The following is an 18,764-nucleotide window of genomic DNA, read 5'->3' as shown; positions in this document are numbered from 1 at the left end:
CTTGGTGTTAGCTTCTTTTTTACTGCCCTTTTTTTTTTTTTTTTTTTTGAGACAGAGTCTCACTCTGTTTCGCAGGCTAGAGTACAGTGGCACAATCTCCACTCACTGCAACCTTGGTGTTGCTTGGGTTGAACTTGGGTTCAAGCGATTCTCGTGTCTCAGCCTCCTGAGTAAGTGGGACTACAGGCATGTACCACCATGTCTACCTAACTTTTGTATTTTTAGTAGGAGACAGGGTTTCACCATGTTGGCCAGGCTGGTCTCAAACTCCTGACCTCAAGTGATCCGCCTGCCTCGGCCTCCCAAAGTGCTGGGATTACAGGCAGGAGCCACGGCACCCAGCCTCTGTTGTTTTTCGAGATGGAGTCTCACTCTGCTGCCCAGGCTGGAGTGCAGTGGCGAGATCTCAGCTCACTTCAATCTCCACCTCCCAGGTTCAAGCGATTCTCCTGCCTCAGCCTCCCGAGTAGCTGGGATTACAGAGGCGCGCCACCATGCCCAGCTAATTTTTGTATTTTGGGTAGAGATGGGGTTTTGTCATGTTGCCCAGGCTGTTCTCAAACTCCTGGCCTCAAGTGATCCACCCACCTCAGCCTCCCAAACAGCTGGGATTACAGGCATGAGCCACCACTGAGGAAATAATCTAATACACACAAAACATCTCTTTACAGTGGCCAACATGATTCACTTAGAAATGAACACGTGATTTATATTTGTTATCATGACAAGACAAGTGGCTTGTTGGCTCCATGTATAATTGTATTGTTCTTATTAGCTGGCAGGGAGAAGAAACCACAAATCAGACTGCTTCTGATCTCAATTTATGTATTAGATATTTTGAGAGATGGCTTAATCTAAATGCTCTTTTCTTACTATGTGTGGGTTACTGCAAATTATATCAATTGTGTATTTTATTTGAAAAGCTATGAACTTTGACTCCTCTAGCACTAGCAGATTCTGTCTTAACCTGGTGACAAATTAATGAGGTTTTTGTTTTTTGTTTTGTTTTGTTTTTTGAGACAGAGTCTCGCTCTGTCGCCCAGGCTGGAGTGCGGTGGCACGATCTCAGCTTACTGCAAGCTCCGCCTCCGGGGTTCACGCCATTCTCCTGCCTCAGCCTCCCAACTAGGTGGGACTACAGGTGCCCGCAGCCACACCCAGCTGATTTTTTTGTATTTTTAGTAGAGACGGGGTTTCACCATGTTAGCCAGGATGGTCTTGGTCTCCTGACCTCGTGATCCACCCACCTCAGCCTCCCAAAGTGCTGGGATTACAGGCGTCAGCCACCGCGTCCGGCTGAGTTTTTTTAAATCATTGCTGGTGGCCGGGCGAGGTGGCTCATGCCTGTAATCCCAGCAGTTTAGGAAGCCAGGGTGGGAGGATCACTTGAGATCAGAAGGTCGAGACCAGCCTGGGCAACATGGTGAAACCCCTTCCTTCTCTACTAAAAATACAAAAAAAAAAATAGCAGGGCTTGGTGTGTGTGCCTGTAGTGCCAGCTACTCATGAGGCTGAGGTGAGAGGATTGCCTGAGCCTGGGAGATTGAGGCTGCAATGAACCATAATCATGCCACTGCACTCCAGCCTATTATGGCTGGAGGATGTGATTGATTACCTAATTTCCCAGATGATGTAAGACACAGTATAGTATTGCTGTTTTTCTCTGATACATGCACTTTTGATTTTTTCATTTTGTTTTTGTTACTGTCATTTTAAAAGAACTCAAAAGCTAAGATTGTACAATTTTAAAAGCACTAGGAAAATACTGTAAAGTTGTGTATCTCAAAGATAATATGTACTTTTGTTATGTGATGCTAGCTGGTGGTCTTATATGCAGCTGTTGTACTGAAAAATAAATGTCGCTTAAATCCTGTAGATTTGCTGCCTATAGACTCTGAGCACTGCACAGATGGCACTGCAGCACAGTTGGGAATGAGGGACATTAAGTATTCTTACCTAACTACATAAACCTGGGAAAGGTTTCCCTTTTTATGTTTATACAAGTCTTAATTTCAACTCATAAGACAAACCAGCTCAGTGAAATATACCTCAATCACTCAAATGCTTTCGTTATAAATTATACCTTAGCATTTTAGCTGTCATAAGGTTTTAAATAATAAACTGAAGAATAATCCTAACTATTAAAGATTATGTCAGTAGTCATTTCTTGTGCATATGAATGTTACTAAAGAATCTCATGCATTCCTGCCCTCCCAGGGCCAAGAAGTATGTCCTAGGGATGAACTTCAATCACTCATCTTCATTTTTTTTAGCCATTAGAAACTGGGGGCCATTTCAAGCAATGTGATGTCTAAAGAAAAATTTATTTTAACCATTTTTATTTTCAGATAGACTCTGAAATCACTAACTTAAAAATGTTAAATGTATGCTATTATAAGGTTGTTTAATTCCTTTTTTTTTTTTTTTTTTTTGAGACAGAGTTCCCTCTGTTGCCCAGGCTGGAGTGCAGTGGCACCATCTTGGCTCATTGCAACCTCCACCTCCCGGGGTCAAGCAATTCTTTTGCTTCAGCCTCCTGAGTGGCTGGGACTACAGGCGCCTGCCACCATACCCAGCTAATTTTTGTGTTTTTAGTAGAGATAGAGTTTCACCATGTTGGCCAGACTGGTCTCGAACTCCTGACCTCAAGTGATCTGCTCGCCTCAGCCTCCCAAAGTGCTGGGATTACAGGCGTGAACCACTGCACCTGGCCAAAGTAGCTTAATTGTTTATGTAGATGGATATATGATGTGGAACAAAAAATTTTTTAAGGCCAGGTGCAGTGGCTCATGCCTGTAATCCCAGCACTTTGGGAGGCTGAGATGGAAGGATCACTTGAGGCCAGGAGTTCAAGACCAGCCTGGACAATGTAGTGAGAACCCGTCTTTACAAAAAAATTAAAAAAATTAGCCAGGCATGGTGGCGTGTGCCTGTGGTCCCAGCTACTCAGGAGATTAAGGTAGGAGGATTGCTTGAGCCCAGGAGGTGGAGGCTGCAGTGAGCCATCATTGTGGCACTGCACTCCAGCCTAGGAGACAGTAAGACCCTGTCTCAGGAAAAAAAAAAAAAAAATTTTAATTAAGCTGTATTTTTAAAAAGTAGGCCTATGCAAGAGTGTCCCTACTCTGTGTGTAGAACATCTGTACCACCTTGTGGCCATAAGACCCTGTACCAGAGTCATCTTGAAACATGGGCTACAATCAAGTAAAAATAATGGTATGCAATGGCAGAGGCAGGCGAGTCAAGAGAGGAGGAAAGGTGTGAAGCTATTTTCAGATCCCCCATTTAGAAAGAAGAGGCCAGTTCCACCAGTGTCCAGTCCTGCTATAGTGTGTGGTTATAGGGACACACAGGAGAGACTGCCTCAAAGAGGAGACCTGACTTTAGAACCAGACCAGAACAACTAAAGCTGCCAGTGCTGAGCCACACTCGGTCTGAGAGGTCCAGAGAGCAGCCACACCTGGTGTAATGAAGACTGGGCCCAGGTGGTCTTGTTTTCCTCTCCAGCCAGCCAGTGCCAGAGACTGGACACTGGACAATGTCTAGGGTGATGGTGGTAGTGGAGATGGCTTAACAGAAGACAGAAAACTTGCCACAAGCAATGACTACTGGTCTCTCTTCCCCTAACCTATGCGAGCCCACCCAGACTTGTGGCTACTCTAGGGATACACACTTTGCTTACATTAGCACATTCCTTTTCTTTGTTGACAGGAAATAGAGCTTCTTGCAGGAATGGACAGTATGGTTCAGTGGTGGGAGGTAAGAGCTTATTTTTCTTTTTTTTTTTTTTTTTTGAGAACGGAGTCTCGCTCTGTTGCCCAGGCTGGAGTGCAGTGGCTCGATCTCGGCTTACTGCAAGCTCTGCCTCCCGGGTTCATGCCATTCTCCTGCCTCAGCCTCCCATTATTTTTCAAGATAGAGGTTTAATCAAACTTGAGGAAGGGGGAAAGGGGAGGTAAGAAGAGGTTGAAGAAGAAATAGATCGTACCAAAAGACTTAGCTTCTACTTCTTAATAGGCGATGAGTTGGGGACTTTTTTTTTTTTTTTTTTTTTTTTTTGAGAAACAGTTTTACTCTTGTCACCCAGGCTGAAGTGCAGTGGCACAATCTGGACTCACTGCAACCTCTGCCTCCCAGGTTAAAGTGATTCTCCTGCCTCAGCCTCCTGAGTACTGGGATTACAGGCATGCGCCACCAAACCTGGCTAATTTTTGTATTATTAGTAGAGACGGGGGTTTCACCATGTTGGCCAGGCTGGTCTCGAACTCCTGACCTCAAGTGATCCACATACTTCGACCTCCCAAAGTGCTGGGATTACAGGTGTGAGCCACTGCACCCAGCTGAGTTAGGGACTCTCACATTAGTAAATATCCTTAGGGCATGCAGCAGTTTAGAGGAGGGAGGAGATAATATATTTTTCATTGCTAAACTGATCTGTGGCCCTCAGCCTCCCTAACTCATTGACTTAAGGGCCTCTTGGTTAAGGGCAGATTCCTCCTAGAATGAAGTCACTGTACGCCTTTGAAAATGCAAAAATAGACTGGGCGCAGTGGTTCGTGCCTGTAATCCCAGTACTTTGGGAGGCCGCGGTGGGTGGATCTCCTGAGGTCAGGAGTTCGAAACCAGCTTGGCCAACATGGTGAAACCCCATCTCTACTAGAAATACAAAAATTAGCTGGGCGTGGTGGCAGGCGCCTATAATCCCAGCTACTTGGGAGGCTGAGGCTGGAGAATCGCTTGAACCCAGGAGGTGGAGATTGCAGTGAGTGGAGATAGCACCATTGCCCTCCAGCCTGGGTGATGAGAGCAAAACTGTCTCAAAAAAAAAGAAAACGCAAAAATAACTTTTGAGAGTCCCTAGCAAGTAAGATAATAGACTTAAATTTCAGACTTTATGAAGAGAGAAAATGGAATTTTAAGTTCCAAAAGCTGCCCTCTATGTATAAGCGCCAAGATTGGAGGTCTATAAATGGAGTTTTACTAAAGGTGCTAACAGGGAAGGGAGGCCAAGGCACTGAGAGGTAGTGGAGGTGTCAACCTCCACTGGTGTCCATCTTGAGAAAAATAGGGAAGTGTGGGGTAGTGAAAAATTGGAGACAAGGGCTGACCTTGCCACAGTTCTCTAGACAAAGCCCAACAAAACCCTAGATTCTGCCCAGAGCCACACCCTGGGCAGGCAAGATGAGCAATGGCTGAGGGAGGGTCCTGAGGGCAGCCCCACACCGCAGGCTGCCACAGGTCACAAGCTGCTGAGAGTACTCAGGCCAGGATGCCAGCACACGGGAGGCCGCAGAGTACAGGGCCCCCAAAAGGGGAGATTGTAAGCAGGACACAGGATCTCAGCAGTGGATGCCAGCATGACCCTGAGGGACCAGGTGATGACAGACACACTATGTCAGAGTGCAGTCTAGACCCAGAGGACAGACAGCATGGGAGCCTGCAGTCCCTCCCTCCATGTCCTTTTGATTCACAACTACTCCCTGAAGCCATCTAGGGATGAATGGAGAAGGACAGGCAGGAAGCCCATTGAGTGTAAACAGCACTGATAGAGCTTCATCTTTTACTTGGCTGAATATTTAATGAACAGAGACTAACATCAAAAGGGATCTGTTTGGCAGGTGGAGTGAGGATTCTAGAACAAGATGAGGTTGGATACAGGACATAAAGCTACGTTATTTTCCTCACATTCCAGTCATGGTATGGACATTTTAACCCAATTATACAGTAGAGATGGACTATCTGCATCAACAGTTTACACCTAATTGCTCAGTATTCCAACTTATTTGACCTTATAGTTTAGAACACACCAAAATGACTGTGGTGATACTGAGGACCTTCCTGGACCTTTGCAAATGGATTAGGAAAGAGTCTTGAGAAACTTGCCCAGCGTTGTCCAGCTAATCAGAGGCCAGATTCAGGCCCAGACAGTATGGCTCCGAGAGCCTGGTTCCTGTCCTAGACTACCTACTCCGTTAGTGCCTGGATGCTTAAAGCACTTGAGTTTGCACCCCTAGTTTGGTTGGAAAACACTGTCCTTTGCTGCAGGTCTCTCACTGTGGTAAGCACTTGGTATAGGGTTTGTTCTCAATACATTTCCCTTGCCTTTTGCCCTCTTCCCCTTAGCTCACAAAGTTGATATGAAATAATAGCTGAGGAAGTGCATGTAGGCAGCTCAGTGCAAGCTAGGTGTGTCTTCCCTGGCTCATTAGCTCCATTTGATGAAGAGTTAAACATGTAAGGTGAAGCGTGACACAAAAACCCGCAAGCTGCCTTAAAGGGAAAGATGGCTAATTTTGACTACATAAAAATAAATTCACAAAACAAAAGACAAGGTCAAAAGACAAAACACAAGCCAGAGGAAAAAAATCACAACACATGATAAAGCAGTAAATCTCTTTACATAAAATCAGTTCTCAGATTTCAAAAAAGCAAAACACCAACAACTTAGTGGAAACTTGCACAAAGGAGCAAAGACCGAGCCCCTGCACTCCAGCCTAGGCAACAGAGCGAGACTCTGTCCCCCCTCCCCCCGCAAAAAAAATAAAAAAGAAAAACTTCCACAAATGGTAACAAACAGCAGTTCATAGAAAGAAACCAAACAGGGCCGGGCAAGGTGGCTCACGCCTGTAATCCCAGCACTTTGGGAGGCTGAGGTGGGCGGATCACTTGAGGTCAGGAGTTCGTGACCAGCCTGGCCAACATGGTGAAACCCCGTCGCTACTAATAATACAAAAATTAGCCATTCATGGTGGCAGGCTTCTGTAATCCCAGCTACTCAGCAGGCTGAGGCAGGAGAATCACTTGAACCCAGGAGGCGGAGGTTGCAGTGAGCCAAGATTGTCCCGCTGTGCTCCAGCCTGGGCGATAGAATGAGAATCTGTTTCAGGAAAAAAAAAAAAAAGAAACCAGCCAATATATTTATGAAAAGATACACAAGTTCAGGCATAATTAAGAAATACACATTTAAAAAGCAATGGAAGAACATATTTCACCTGTCAATGATACAAAAAATACTCATCATTAGTGAAGGTGAGGAAATGAGGACTTTTGTACTGTTGGAAGCATAACCTCTTTTAAATGTAATTTGACAGTATCTCCCACTATTATAAGTATACACACTCTGACTTAGCAATGCCATGTTAAAAAATTTCCCTACCAGGCCGAGTGCAGTGGCTCACACCTGTAATCCCAGAACTTTGGGAAACAAGGCGGGTGGATCATGAGGTCAGGAATTCGAGACAAGCCTGGCCAAGATGGTGAAACCCCGTCTCTACTAAAAACACAAAAATTAGCCAGGCATGGTGGCATGTGCCTGTAATTTCAGCTACTCAAGAGGCTGAGACAGGAGAATTGCTTGAACCTGGGAGGCAGAGGTTGCAGTAAGCCAAGATTGAGGCACTGCACTCCAGCCTGGGCAGTGGAGCAAGACTCCCTCTCAAAAAACAAAAAACATACAAAAATCCCTATTGATATACTTACATTTGTAAATGTATGTAAGAATAATTATTGCAGGTATTCATCATTTTTACCTTATAATTTGTAGCCTTGACAGTTTTCCCAGCCTTCAGTATTGGCTGCACCCAAGTAACCTATCAAAAAATGCAAACCTGAAGATGTAACATACTTGCTCAAATCCCTTCAGTGGTATCCCATGATCTAAGGATGAAGTCTAACCCCTTAACTTGATTTATGGACCCTCTTCCTATGTCACTGCCCTCCACTACTTCCTATTTTACATTTTAATTATTAGTAAACACATGCGCGCACACACACACAGCTAGCTATTTCACGCTTCAGTGCCTTTGTTCATCAATCATCAGTTGGTCCACAAATTTTTTTATTTTTTTATTTTATTTTTTTATTTTTTGAGACAGAGTCTCACTCTGTCGCCCAGGCTAGAGTGCAGTGGCTCGATCTCGGCTCACTGCAAGCTCTGCCTCCCGGGTTCACGCCATTCTTCTGCCTCAGCCTCCCGAGTAGCTGGGACTATAGGCGCCCGCCACCACGCCCGGCTAATTTTTTGTATTTTTAGTAGAGACAGGGTTTCACCGTGTTAGCCAGGATGGTCTCGATCTCCTGACCTCGTGATCCACCCGCCTCGTCCTCCCAAAGTGCTGGGATTACAGGTGTGAGCCACCATGCCTGGCCCACAAATGTTTTTGTAATGCTACGGCAGGCATTGTTCATTGCTTACTAGATTAGTTAGGAATTGCATTCAGCTGCTAATAAGAAAGACCCAACTATAGTGGCTTTAGTAAATTAAAAATTTATTCTCTAAAAGAAATCCAGGCCGGGTGCTGGGGTCTCACGCCTGTAATCCCAGCACTTTGGGAGACTGAGGCGGGCAGATCACGAGGTCAGGAGTTCAAGACCAGCCTGGCCAACACAGTGAAACCCCATCTCTACTAAAAATACAAAAAAAATTAGCCGGGCTTGGTGGGCGCCTATAGTCCCAGCTACTTGGGAGGCTGAGACAGGAGAATTGCTTGAACCAGGGAGGCAGAGATTGCAGTGAGCCGAGATGGCACCACTGCACTCCAGCCTGGGTGACAGAGCGAGACTCTGTCTCAAAAAAAAAGAAAAAGGAAAAAAAGAAAGCAAAGAAAAGAAATCCATAAGTAGGCAGTCCAGGACTGGTAAGGTGGCTTAGTGTAATTAAAGCTTCCACTTACTATTTTTTTTTTTTTTTTTGGCGACAGAGTCTCGCTCTGTCGCCCAGGCTGGAGTGCAGTGGCGTGATCTCAACTCACTGCAAGCTCTGCCTCCTGGGTTCACACCATTCTCCTGCCTCAGCCTCTCAAGTAGCTGGGACTACAGGTGCCCACCACCACACCTGGCTAAGTTTTTGTATTTTTAGTAGAGACAGGGTTTCACCATGTTAGCCAGGATGGTCTTGATCTCCTGACCTTGTGATCCACCTGCCTCCACCTCCCAAAGTGCTGGGATTACAGGCGTGAGCCGCTGCGCCTGGCTGCTTCCACTTATTTTTTATCGGCCAGAACTGGGTCATAAAGTCACCCCCATGTGTAAGGAAAGTATATCAGTTTGAGTTTGGCTGCAGTATCTGCTTTAGCTAGTTTAAAAAGAAAGGGGCTTACCAGGGTGATGAGGCTGAGTGAGCTGTGATTGAGCCACCACACCAGCCTGGGTGACAGAGCAAGACCCTGTCTCAAAAAAAAGAAAAAAGAAAAGGAGAGAGAGAAAGAAAGGAAGGAAGCAAGGAAGGGAGGGAGGGAGGGAGGGAAAAGAAAGGGAGAGAAAGAAAGAGAGAGAGAAAGAAAGGAAGGAAGCAAGGAAGGGAGGGAGGGAGGGAGGGAAAAGAAAGGGAGAGAAAGAAAGAGAGAGAGAAAGAGGGAGAGGGGAGGAGAGGAGAGGGGAGGGGAGGAGAGGAGAGGGGAGGGGAGGGGAGGGGAGGGGAGGAGAGGAGAGGGGAGGGGAGGGGAGGGGAGGGGAGGGGAGGAGAGGAGAGGAGAGGAGAGGAGAGGAAGGAAGCTTATAGGTTATTAGTGACTTACAGAATCATGAGATGAAACTAAGCTGGGCTGGATTTATAGTAACAATTTCTAAATCCATTCCATGGAACTGGGCTGCCAAGGTAGCTGATACTTCTGCCATGATCTGAACTCTGCTTGCCAAACAGGAAGCTGCCCTACAGTGGCTGACTCCAGAAGCATGCTGCCTTTGCTAGACATACATGATGGTTAATTTTTTGTGTCATATTGATTGGGCCAAGGGACGCTCAGATCACTGGTTAAACACTATTTCTGGATGCTATGGACCGAATGTGAGAGAGGCTGAAACAGGAGGCTCAAACTGTTGAGCCCAGGAGTTTGAATCCAGCCTGGGCAACAAAGTGAGAACCCATCTCTAAACACAAAACAAAACAAAACAAAAAGTGTCTGCCAGGGGCAACTAACTCAGTTGTAAGAGATCAAGGAAGGCAAAGAGGGATGAAAAGAACCTTCTAGGCTGGGCACAGTGGCTCACGCCTGTAATCTCAGCACTTTGGGAGGCCGAGGTGGGTGGATCACGTGAGGTCAGGAGTTCGAGACCAGCCTGGCCAACATGGTGAAATCCCGTCTCTACTAAAAATATAAAAACTAGCTGGGCGTGGTGGTGGGCGCCTGTAATCCCAGCTACTCAGGAGGCTGAGGCAGGAGAATTGCTTGAACCCAGGAGACGGAGGTTGCAGTGAGCTGACACGGCGCCACTGCACTCTAGCCTTAGCGACAGAGTGAGACTTGTCTCAAAAAAAAAAAAAAAAAGGAAAAGAAACCTCTAGACAGAGGAAAAAGCAGGCAAGTAAAACATGATACTTTGAAGGAAAGTGCATTGAGGAGGGGGGTGGATTCTTCATATATATTATTTCATTTAACCCACAAAATCCTTGGAATAAGTACTGTATTACTTCCAATTTTCAAATCAATGAGGACCTTGAAAGGCATGTTAAAGGATTTGGACGTAAGGGTTACCAGAAATCTTCTATAGAAATGCTGAGGTGTTGGGTGCTGGGGAGCTCCTGGGAAGCACAGACTTCCCAAGAACATGAAACTCCATAAACGTACTAAAAAACAAAACGGACCAGGAGAGGTTATTTGCAATGTATATCTGTTAATTGATAAAAGATCAGTATCAGGCCAGGCACAGTGGCTCATGCCTGTAATTCCAGCACTTCCGGAGGCCGAGGCAGGTGGATCACTTGAGGTCAGGAGTTCGAGACCAGCCTGGCCAACATGGTGAAACCCTGTCTCTACTAATAGTACAAAAATAAGCCGGGCTTGGGGGTGGGGGCCTGTTATCCCAGCTACTGGGGAGGCTGAGGCATGAGAATCGCTGAATCGCTTAAACCCAGGAGGGGCAGGTTGCAATGAGCCGAGATACGCCACTGCATTCCAGCCTGGGTGACAGAGTGAGACTCCATAAAAACAAAAAGAAAGAAAGAAAAAAGATTAGAATCCCATACATCAATTTTTAAAAATACAAAAACATGATACTTCGCCGGGCATGGTAGCTCACTTTGTGCAAAGGGTCTCACTTTGTGCAAAGGGTCTCACTTTGTGCAGTGGCACTATCATGGCTCACTGCAGCCTCGACCTCCTGGGCCCAGGCGATCCTCTGTCTTCAGCCTACCGAGTAGCTGGAATTATAGGTCTCAACATCTTAGCACATGTATCTGAGTTGTTTTCAGAAACCTGGACCCCCACCAGGTGGATCTGCTGGCATGTAGACCTCAGATGCGGGGGAACTAAGGACTGAAATCTGACCTCCGTTCTTTGTTCTAAATTTCTTCCTGAGGGGTCTGGAAGAAGTCATGCCCATGGGCCAGACTGTAACTTCCTTTCTGGTGACCCCAAGTTTTTAGACAAAACTTCACTTACTTAACCCACCACAAACAAATCAGGGAGTGTTTGAATCCACCTATCGTCTCTAAGCACCTCTGCTCCAAGATACCCCACCTTGGCGAGGGGGAGGGTGGGGGGGGGGCGGGGGTTGGTGGGGTGGAGGCCCTAGATAAGGTATAGCAGCTAGCCAGAGAGTAAAGGCTTATCCACATGAGAAAATGTTCTTTGTTTGAAGAACTACAAGATTTATATATGATGGTTGTTGCAAAATGGAAGATAGTCATTCATTTTCTTTTCTTTAAACAGGGCCTTGCTGTTTTTGTGTCCTGTGTGGTTATCAAGGGGGTAGGGAGCCCATGTCCATGTGTAACCTCACCAGTGGACCAAAGTTTCCAGGTTCCTGGGAGAGGGCTCATACACACAGAAGGATGACACTCTCTAAAAGGTGACTTTTGTCTTTTGGGGCACAGGAATCTCTGACATATACGTATGTAACACACAAGAACATGTATGTAAATACACACACACGTGAAGGATATTCAAATCAGTTTTCTACCTGGCTGCAATTGCAACATTATGCCCTCTAGTTAACTGTTCCTTCCAGTTAATATCTTCCTTGTCGATCATTATTTTTTTCCCCTGGAGACTTTTGAGAACAGCATACTTATTGTCCCTTAAAAATGAGATGGTGGCCAGGCACGTGGCTCAAGCCAGTAATCCCAACACTTTGGGAGGCCAAGGTGGGCAGATCATGAGGTCAGGAATTCGAAACCAACCTGGCCAACACAGTGAAACCCCGCCTCTACTAAAAATAGAAAAATTAGCTGGCCGTGATGGCACAACCCTGTAGTCCCAGCTACTTGGGAGGCTGAGGCAGGAGAATTGCTTGAACCCGGGAGGTGGAGGTTGCAGTGAGCCGAGATTGTGCCACTGCACTGCACTCCAGCCTGGGCGACAGAGCGAGACTCCGTCTCAAAAAAAAAAAAAAAAAAGTGAAGCCGGTAAAATTTCAGAAAAGGGTTGCTGATTCCTTATAGTAATTTGTTGAAAGCTTTAATGGGATGTTAATTTCAGGACATAATTTATATTATATTATCGCTGAGGTGTGAATAACATAATTTAACCTTAGTTTGAATGTTTCAATTACTTCCACATTCTGGACTCTCTGTGTAATCATTCTTGAATACTTTTTTAAAAGTTAAAAAAAATTATTATTTTATGTAACAAGAAGCCTACGCTGGAGTGGCTCCCTGGCTAGTTCATTCTATTTAATTTGGTGACTATTAGATGTCTTTATGTTGCTGGGCTCCTTCTCTTTTCCACTTTGCCATCTCAGATAAACTCCCCTCATTTAACAAGACATTTGCAGCAGGGCCAGGTGTTCTTTCAGTGTCTAGATGAGAATATTAATGGGAAGAAGAGGCATTTCTTCCCATATGTGTCTCTTCTTCACAGAAGAAAACCTTCCCTCAAGTTCCCTAGCAGACTTCCCATCAGGTCTCATTGGCCAGCTTGAATAATTTTAAAACATTCCTTTGCATTCAGAATTTGTAGTATTTAAGTAGTTATTTGCAAAGTTTATTCATAACATAAAATTTAGATGTTTAAACAGAAAAGGAAAACACTAATGTCTCACATTGACAATTAAAGCCACTGTGGCTATCTCATTATTTTGGATCCTGGCAGAAATCATAAGTATAAGTAATTTAGTTAATTTTCACCAAAATTATCTCAGTAAAGTTCATATATTTCAAGTGTTTAAGAATCAATTTTCATTTAGATCAGTGCCCTAGTTTCTGACAATTTAATGTATTTTTCCACAGATTTGGAACTTTAACCTTGACGAGAGGTATAAATACTATGATTATCTCAATGTCAATATTATGTTTAAAAATAATTCTGCTTGAGGTAAAAGAATCTTATATAGAAAAGTCATGCATTTATGACTAGGGTCATTTACATTTCTCTTGGATTAACTCTATTTTGACATGCTTACTATTGAGCAAGGAAAAGCACAAGGATGTGGTTATTACAGCCAACTTCCTACCAGTTCCAACCCCATTTTCTGCTGCAAACATCTAGGGGACATGGGAGGCTCTCTAAATCATTCACTAATATGAAAAAGGGCCGAGGGCCAAATGTATTAAATTACTAATGAGATTCACATATGTAAGTGCAGACTATAGATTATGACAGCCCATAAAAAATAATACCCTATATGTCCCTGAATCGACATGTATGTCTATCTACAAAACGTAAACTTCCTAAGGTAATCATGATTATATTATCAAAGAAGCGCTATTTTTTAAAATTACTTTTGATAAACTAACTATATCACATTTAAACCATGAAACTTTCCCCTTGAAGTGGTTTTAGTTGTGTTTGCAATTGTCAGCAGTAGCTCAGTTCAGCAACTTAGAGACCAGCGACCCCCAGGGAGGCACTCATTGCTGGAAAATGCTGAACCCTTTTTATAATGCCACTCAGGATGAAGAAATAATGGACTGATGGGGCAAATCTTAGAAATGGTCTATTTTTGCACCCTGCAGAGAAAATGTACTACTTTAATAGTATTTTTTCAATTTAATTTAATTACAAAATCAATACATATGCATAATAAAAATCCAAATAGGAAAGAATGATATAATAAAAAATAAAAAGATCACTCTCCCCACAAACCCAAATTTCACTCCTAGAGGCATTAATTATAAAATTACAAACAGGTTATTTTTTGTTTTCTTGTTTGTTTGAGACAGAGTATTGGTCTGTCATCCAGACTGGAGTACAGTGGTGCGATCTCAGCTCACTGCATCCTCCACCTCCTGGGCTCAAGTGATTCTCGTGCCTCAGCCTCCCAAGTAGCTGGGACTACAGGCACGTGCCATCACACCTGGCTAATTTTTTTGTATTTCTTTTGTAGAGACAGGGTTTCACAATGTTGCCCAGGCTGGTCTGGAACTCCTAGGCTTGAGCAATCCACCGGCCTTGGCCTCCAAAAGTGTTGGGATTACAGGTGGGAGCCACCACGCCCAGCCACAAACAGGTGCTTTTGTAGTCTCTTAAAAAAAAAGTCCTATGCATTAACAATCATATATATGCTTCTTTTTTCTTTTTCTTTTCTTTTCTTTTTTTTTTTTTTTTTTTTGTGAGACAGGGTCTCACTCTGTCACCAAGGCTGGAGTGCAGTGGTGAGATCAGATTCACTGCAGCCTCGATGTTCTGGGTTCAAGCTATCCTCCCACCTCAGACTCTATGTAGCTGCAACTATACCACCAGGCACGCACCACCACACCCAGATAATTTTTTTATTTTTTGTAGATACCAGGCCTCCTTATGTTGCTCAGCTGGTCTTGAACTCCTAGGCTCAAGTGATCCTCCCTCCCGCCCTGCATTTTTAAAATCTAACCAAAAATGTAGTCTTTCCAAATACCTTCTGCACCTAGCTTTAAAATTTTTAAATATCTTGAAAATTTTTCCAAATCAGCACATATGTGTGATTCATTTATTTATTCATTCAACAAATATTTATTAAGTGCTAGGGACTGTATTAGGTGCCAGGAATAAAAAGGTGAATAAGACAAGAACTTTCCTCTTACAGGATTTATATGCAGTGAGGGTGTAAAAGTATGTAAGTAAATAAACAAGAAAATTGCAGATTATGCTAAGTGTTTTTTTTTTTTTTTTGACAGAATTTCACTCTTGCTGCCCAGGCTGGAGTGCAATGGTTCAAGAAATTCTCCTGCCTCAGCCTCCCGAGTAGCTGGAATTACAGGCATGCGCCACCACGCCTGGCTAAATTTTTGTATTTTTAGTAGAGACAAGGTTTCTCCATGTTGGTCAGGCTGATCTCGAACTCCCGACCTCAGGTGATCCGCCCGCCTCGGCCTCCCAAAGTGCTGGGATTACAGGCGTGAGCTACCGCACCCGGCCTATGCTAAGTGTTAATGAAGGAAATTAAAAGGGAGATGTGTTGGAGTTGGCCCACTTTAGACAGGTAAGGGAAATGTGGCCTCTCTGAGAAGTTGACATTAAAATTGAGATTAAAAAATGGAAAGAAGTCAGCCATTCAAAAATCTGGGACAAGAGAATTCCAGGCAACAGTAAAGGCCTTAGGATGTGAAAATTATTTGACATGTTCCAAGAACAAAGAGTAGGCCATGGTGACTGGAGCATCACCAGAAAGGAGAAGCAGAAAATGAGATAGGCCATGTGAAGATAGGTGGATTTTTTTCCTTTTTAAAATGTCTTTTTAAAAATTATTTATTGTAGGCCAGATGTGGTGGCTCACGCCTGTAATTCCAGCACTTTGGGAGGCTGAGGTGGGTCAGGATTCTGAGACCAGCCTGGCCAACATGGTGAAATCCTGTCTCTACTAAAAATACAAAAATTAGCCAGGCAGTGGTGGCAGGCACCTGTAATCCCGGCTACTTGGGAGGCTGAGGCAGGAGAATCACTTGAATCCAGGAGGTGGAGCTTGCAGTGAGCTGAGATCACACCACTGCACTCTAGCCTGGGCGGCAGAGAGAGACTCCATCTCAAAAAAAAAAAAAAAAAATTGCTTATTGTAGTAAAATACATGTAACAAAATTTACTATCTTAACCAATTTTAAGTGTATGGTTCAGTGTTATTAAATACATACCATCCATAGATTAGGAGAAAATATTTGGAATATATGAAGAACAAAAATTACAATTTGTTTTGCTAGGCTTAGATATTCATACTCTATGTTACTTAAGGCAAATTGAAATTTTGTACTGGATTTTGTATTTGTTTCTTAGATTTCCAGTTTTTAAAGGAGAGATTGGCCAGGTGCTGTGGCTGATGCCTGTAATCCCAGCACTTTGGGAAGCCAAAGCAAGAGGATCGCTTAAGGCCAGGAGTTGGAGACTAGCCTGGCCACTCTCTTGTCAGTATCCCTTGATGCACAAAATTTTTTAATTTGATGAAGTACAATTTATTTTTCCTTTTGTTGCCTGTGCTTTCGGTGTTATAGCCAAAAAATCACTGCCAGATCCAGTGTCATGAAGATTGTCCCCTATGTTTTCTTGTAGAATTTTATAGTTTTAACTCCTAAATTTAGGTCTTTAATTCATTTTGAGTTTTTTTTTTAATATAATATCGGATAAAGGTCCAACTTCTTTATTTTATTTTATTTTATTTTTTTGCATTGGATATCCAGTTTTCCCAGCACCATTTGTTGGAAAGTCTGTCCTTTCCACATAGATGGTACTGGCACCCATGCGAAAAATCAATTGGCCATACACACAAGTGAATATTTTAAAAGTACAATGGGAAATGATGGACACTAGTAATCAAGGCTTCTAGGCAACTCTGAGTCTCTAGATTAACTTTCTTAAACCCTTTTGGAGATGATAGACTCGAAAGGGAAAAGGGAGTTCTAAATTCCAAAAATCCCTTTACTAACAGCAAAACATAAAGTAGTGAACATTAAACTTTGCATTTTTCCAACAAGAAACTATAGGAAAAAAAGTTTTGCATAGGAAGAGGAAACTCAAGAAATGAACTCAAAGAAGAGAGGAAGTCAAGGAAGTCTTCAATAGAGATGAAAAAATACAAAGGCTTCAACAGAAAAAGAGAGAGAGGAAGAGGAAGAGGAGAAGGAAGAGAGGAGAAGGAGGAAGAGGAAGAAGAAGAAGAGGAGGAGGAGGAAGTGGAGGAGGAGGAAGAAGAGAGGGAGGAAGAAGAAGAGGAGGAGGAAGAAGAGGAGGAGGAAGAAGACAGGGGCCTGGTGCAGTGGCTCACATCTGTAATCCCAGCATTTCGGGAGGCCAAGGCAGGCAGATCACTTGAGGCAAGGAGTTTGAGCCCAGCCTGGCCAACATGGTGAAACCCCATGTCTACTAAAAATACAAAAATTAGCCAGGCTTCATGGCAGGCGCCTGTAGTCCCAGCTACTCGGGAGGCTGAGGCAGGAGAATTGCTTAAACCCAGGAGGCAGAGGTTGCAGTGAGCTGAGATCCTGCCACTGCACTCCAGCCTGGGCAACAGTGCGAGACTCTGTCTCAAAAAACAAACAAACAAACAAAAAACAGAAAAAAAAATTGTGGTATACTCAGATAAGGGAATACCATTCAGCAATAAAAAGGAATTAACTATTGTAACACACAACCACATGGATGAATCTCAAAATAATTATGCTGCATGAAAGCAGCCAGACCAAAACACAGTGCATACTGGCCCATCAAATTGTATAGATTAAATATGTGCAGTTTTTTGTATGTCAGTAATACCTCAATAACACTGTAAATAAAGTATATTCTGAATGATTTCATTTAAACTAATTATAGAAAAAGCAAATTGATCTATAGTGACAGAAAATAATTCAGTGGTTCCCTGGTGCAGTTGAGGGGAGTGATGTGAGGGTGACTTTTGGATTAGGGAATGAAGAAATGTTTAGGGATGATGAATATGCTGATTATTTTGAATGTGGTGACGGTTTCACAGGTGATGGTTTCACATATGTCAAAACTTATCTGATTTTTCATTTTCAATATGTGCAGTTTTTGTATGTCAGTAAAGCTATGCTAAAGAAAAGCTATTTTTGCTTTTGTAACAGAAGTGGAACTGGAAATCTGTATCCATTCTTTGTCAGAATTCCTCTATCTTTCATCATATCCTTGTAATCTTCTCTCACTTTGAATAGTAATGAGAACTGAGCTCATGGATTCACAGCAATACACTCACACTTTAAAGTCTCCCCTCTGTGCAGACACTATTAGCAGCCCACCAAACAGGCGTCTCCCTTCCCTTTCTGTCAGAGTCCACTTTCCCATATTATAAGCTGATAATGCCTGGACTTGTAACCCAATGAAGGCCAGTGAGACCTGAAAACAAGTCTACTGTGGGCATTCTGGGGAAGATTTTCCAACCCGGTTAAAAGAGAAACATGTGAAATGTCCCTCCTTCCCACCTTTGAATGTTGTTATATGAAGACATAGCTGGGTGCAGTGACTCACGCCTGTAACCCAGCACTTTGGGAGGCCCGGGCAGGTGGATCACTTGAGGTCAGGAGTTCGAGACCAGCCTGGTCAACATGATAAAACCCCATCTCTACTAAAAATACAAAAATTAGCTGGGCATGGCGGGAGGCACCTGTAATCCCAGCTACTCTGGAGGCTGAGGCAGGAGAATAGCTTGAACCCAGGAGGTAGAGGTTGCAGTGAGCCAAGATCCTGCCACTGCACGCCAGCCTGGGCAACAGAGCAAGACTCTGTCTCAAAAAAAAAAAAAGAAAAAAGATATGTTTACAGCTATGGGAGGCTTTTTGCAACTATGAAGGGAAAACCAAGAATCTCAGAGAATTCAACCAGCAACCCTGACAGTGTTTTCCTGCTAAATCAATCAACCCGAGAGCCATCTACCTCTGGATTTCTTGTAATATAGAATAATATACTCCTCAT

General features: G+C 43.6%; 1 protein-coding gene across 9 annotated transcripts in view; it reads right to left on the bottom strand.

The window, feature by feature from the left end:
• MCMDC2 (minichromosome maintenance domain containing 2) overlaps positions 1 to 18,764 on the bottom strand; it is a 121,653-nt gene that overhangs the window by 44,502 nt on the left and 58,387 nt on the right. For 5 of the 9 annotated variants that reach the window (XR_010159262.1, XR_010159261.1, XR_010159263.1 and 2 more), the window contains 2 exons: positions 7,530 to 7,589; positions 6,382 to 6,877 (listed from right to left, as the gene is read on the bottom strand). The exons of the other annotated variants lie outside the window; for them this stretch is intronic. Coding sequence is in view for 2 of the 5 variants with exons in the window: in XM_054657357.2 (XP_054513332.1) it covers positions 7,531 to 7,589 (59 nt within the window). In the remaining 3 variants the exon portion in view is untranslated. Of the gene's footprint in view, positions 1 to 6,381; positions 6,878 to 7,529; positions 7,590 to 18,764 lie in introns of those variants that run through there. 9 annotated transcript variants of the gene reach the window in all.

The sequence above is a fragment of the Pan troglodytes genome, chromosome 7, assembly GCF_028858775.2.
Source record: "Pan troglodytes isolate AG18354 chromosome 7, NHGRI_mPanTro3-v2.0_pri, whole genome shotgun sequence".
NCBI classification, from domain to species: Eukaryota; Metazoa; Chordata; class Mammalia; order Primates; family Hominidae; genus Pan; species Pan troglodytes.
This window is presented reverse-complemented; position numbering and strand designations above follow the sequence as displayed.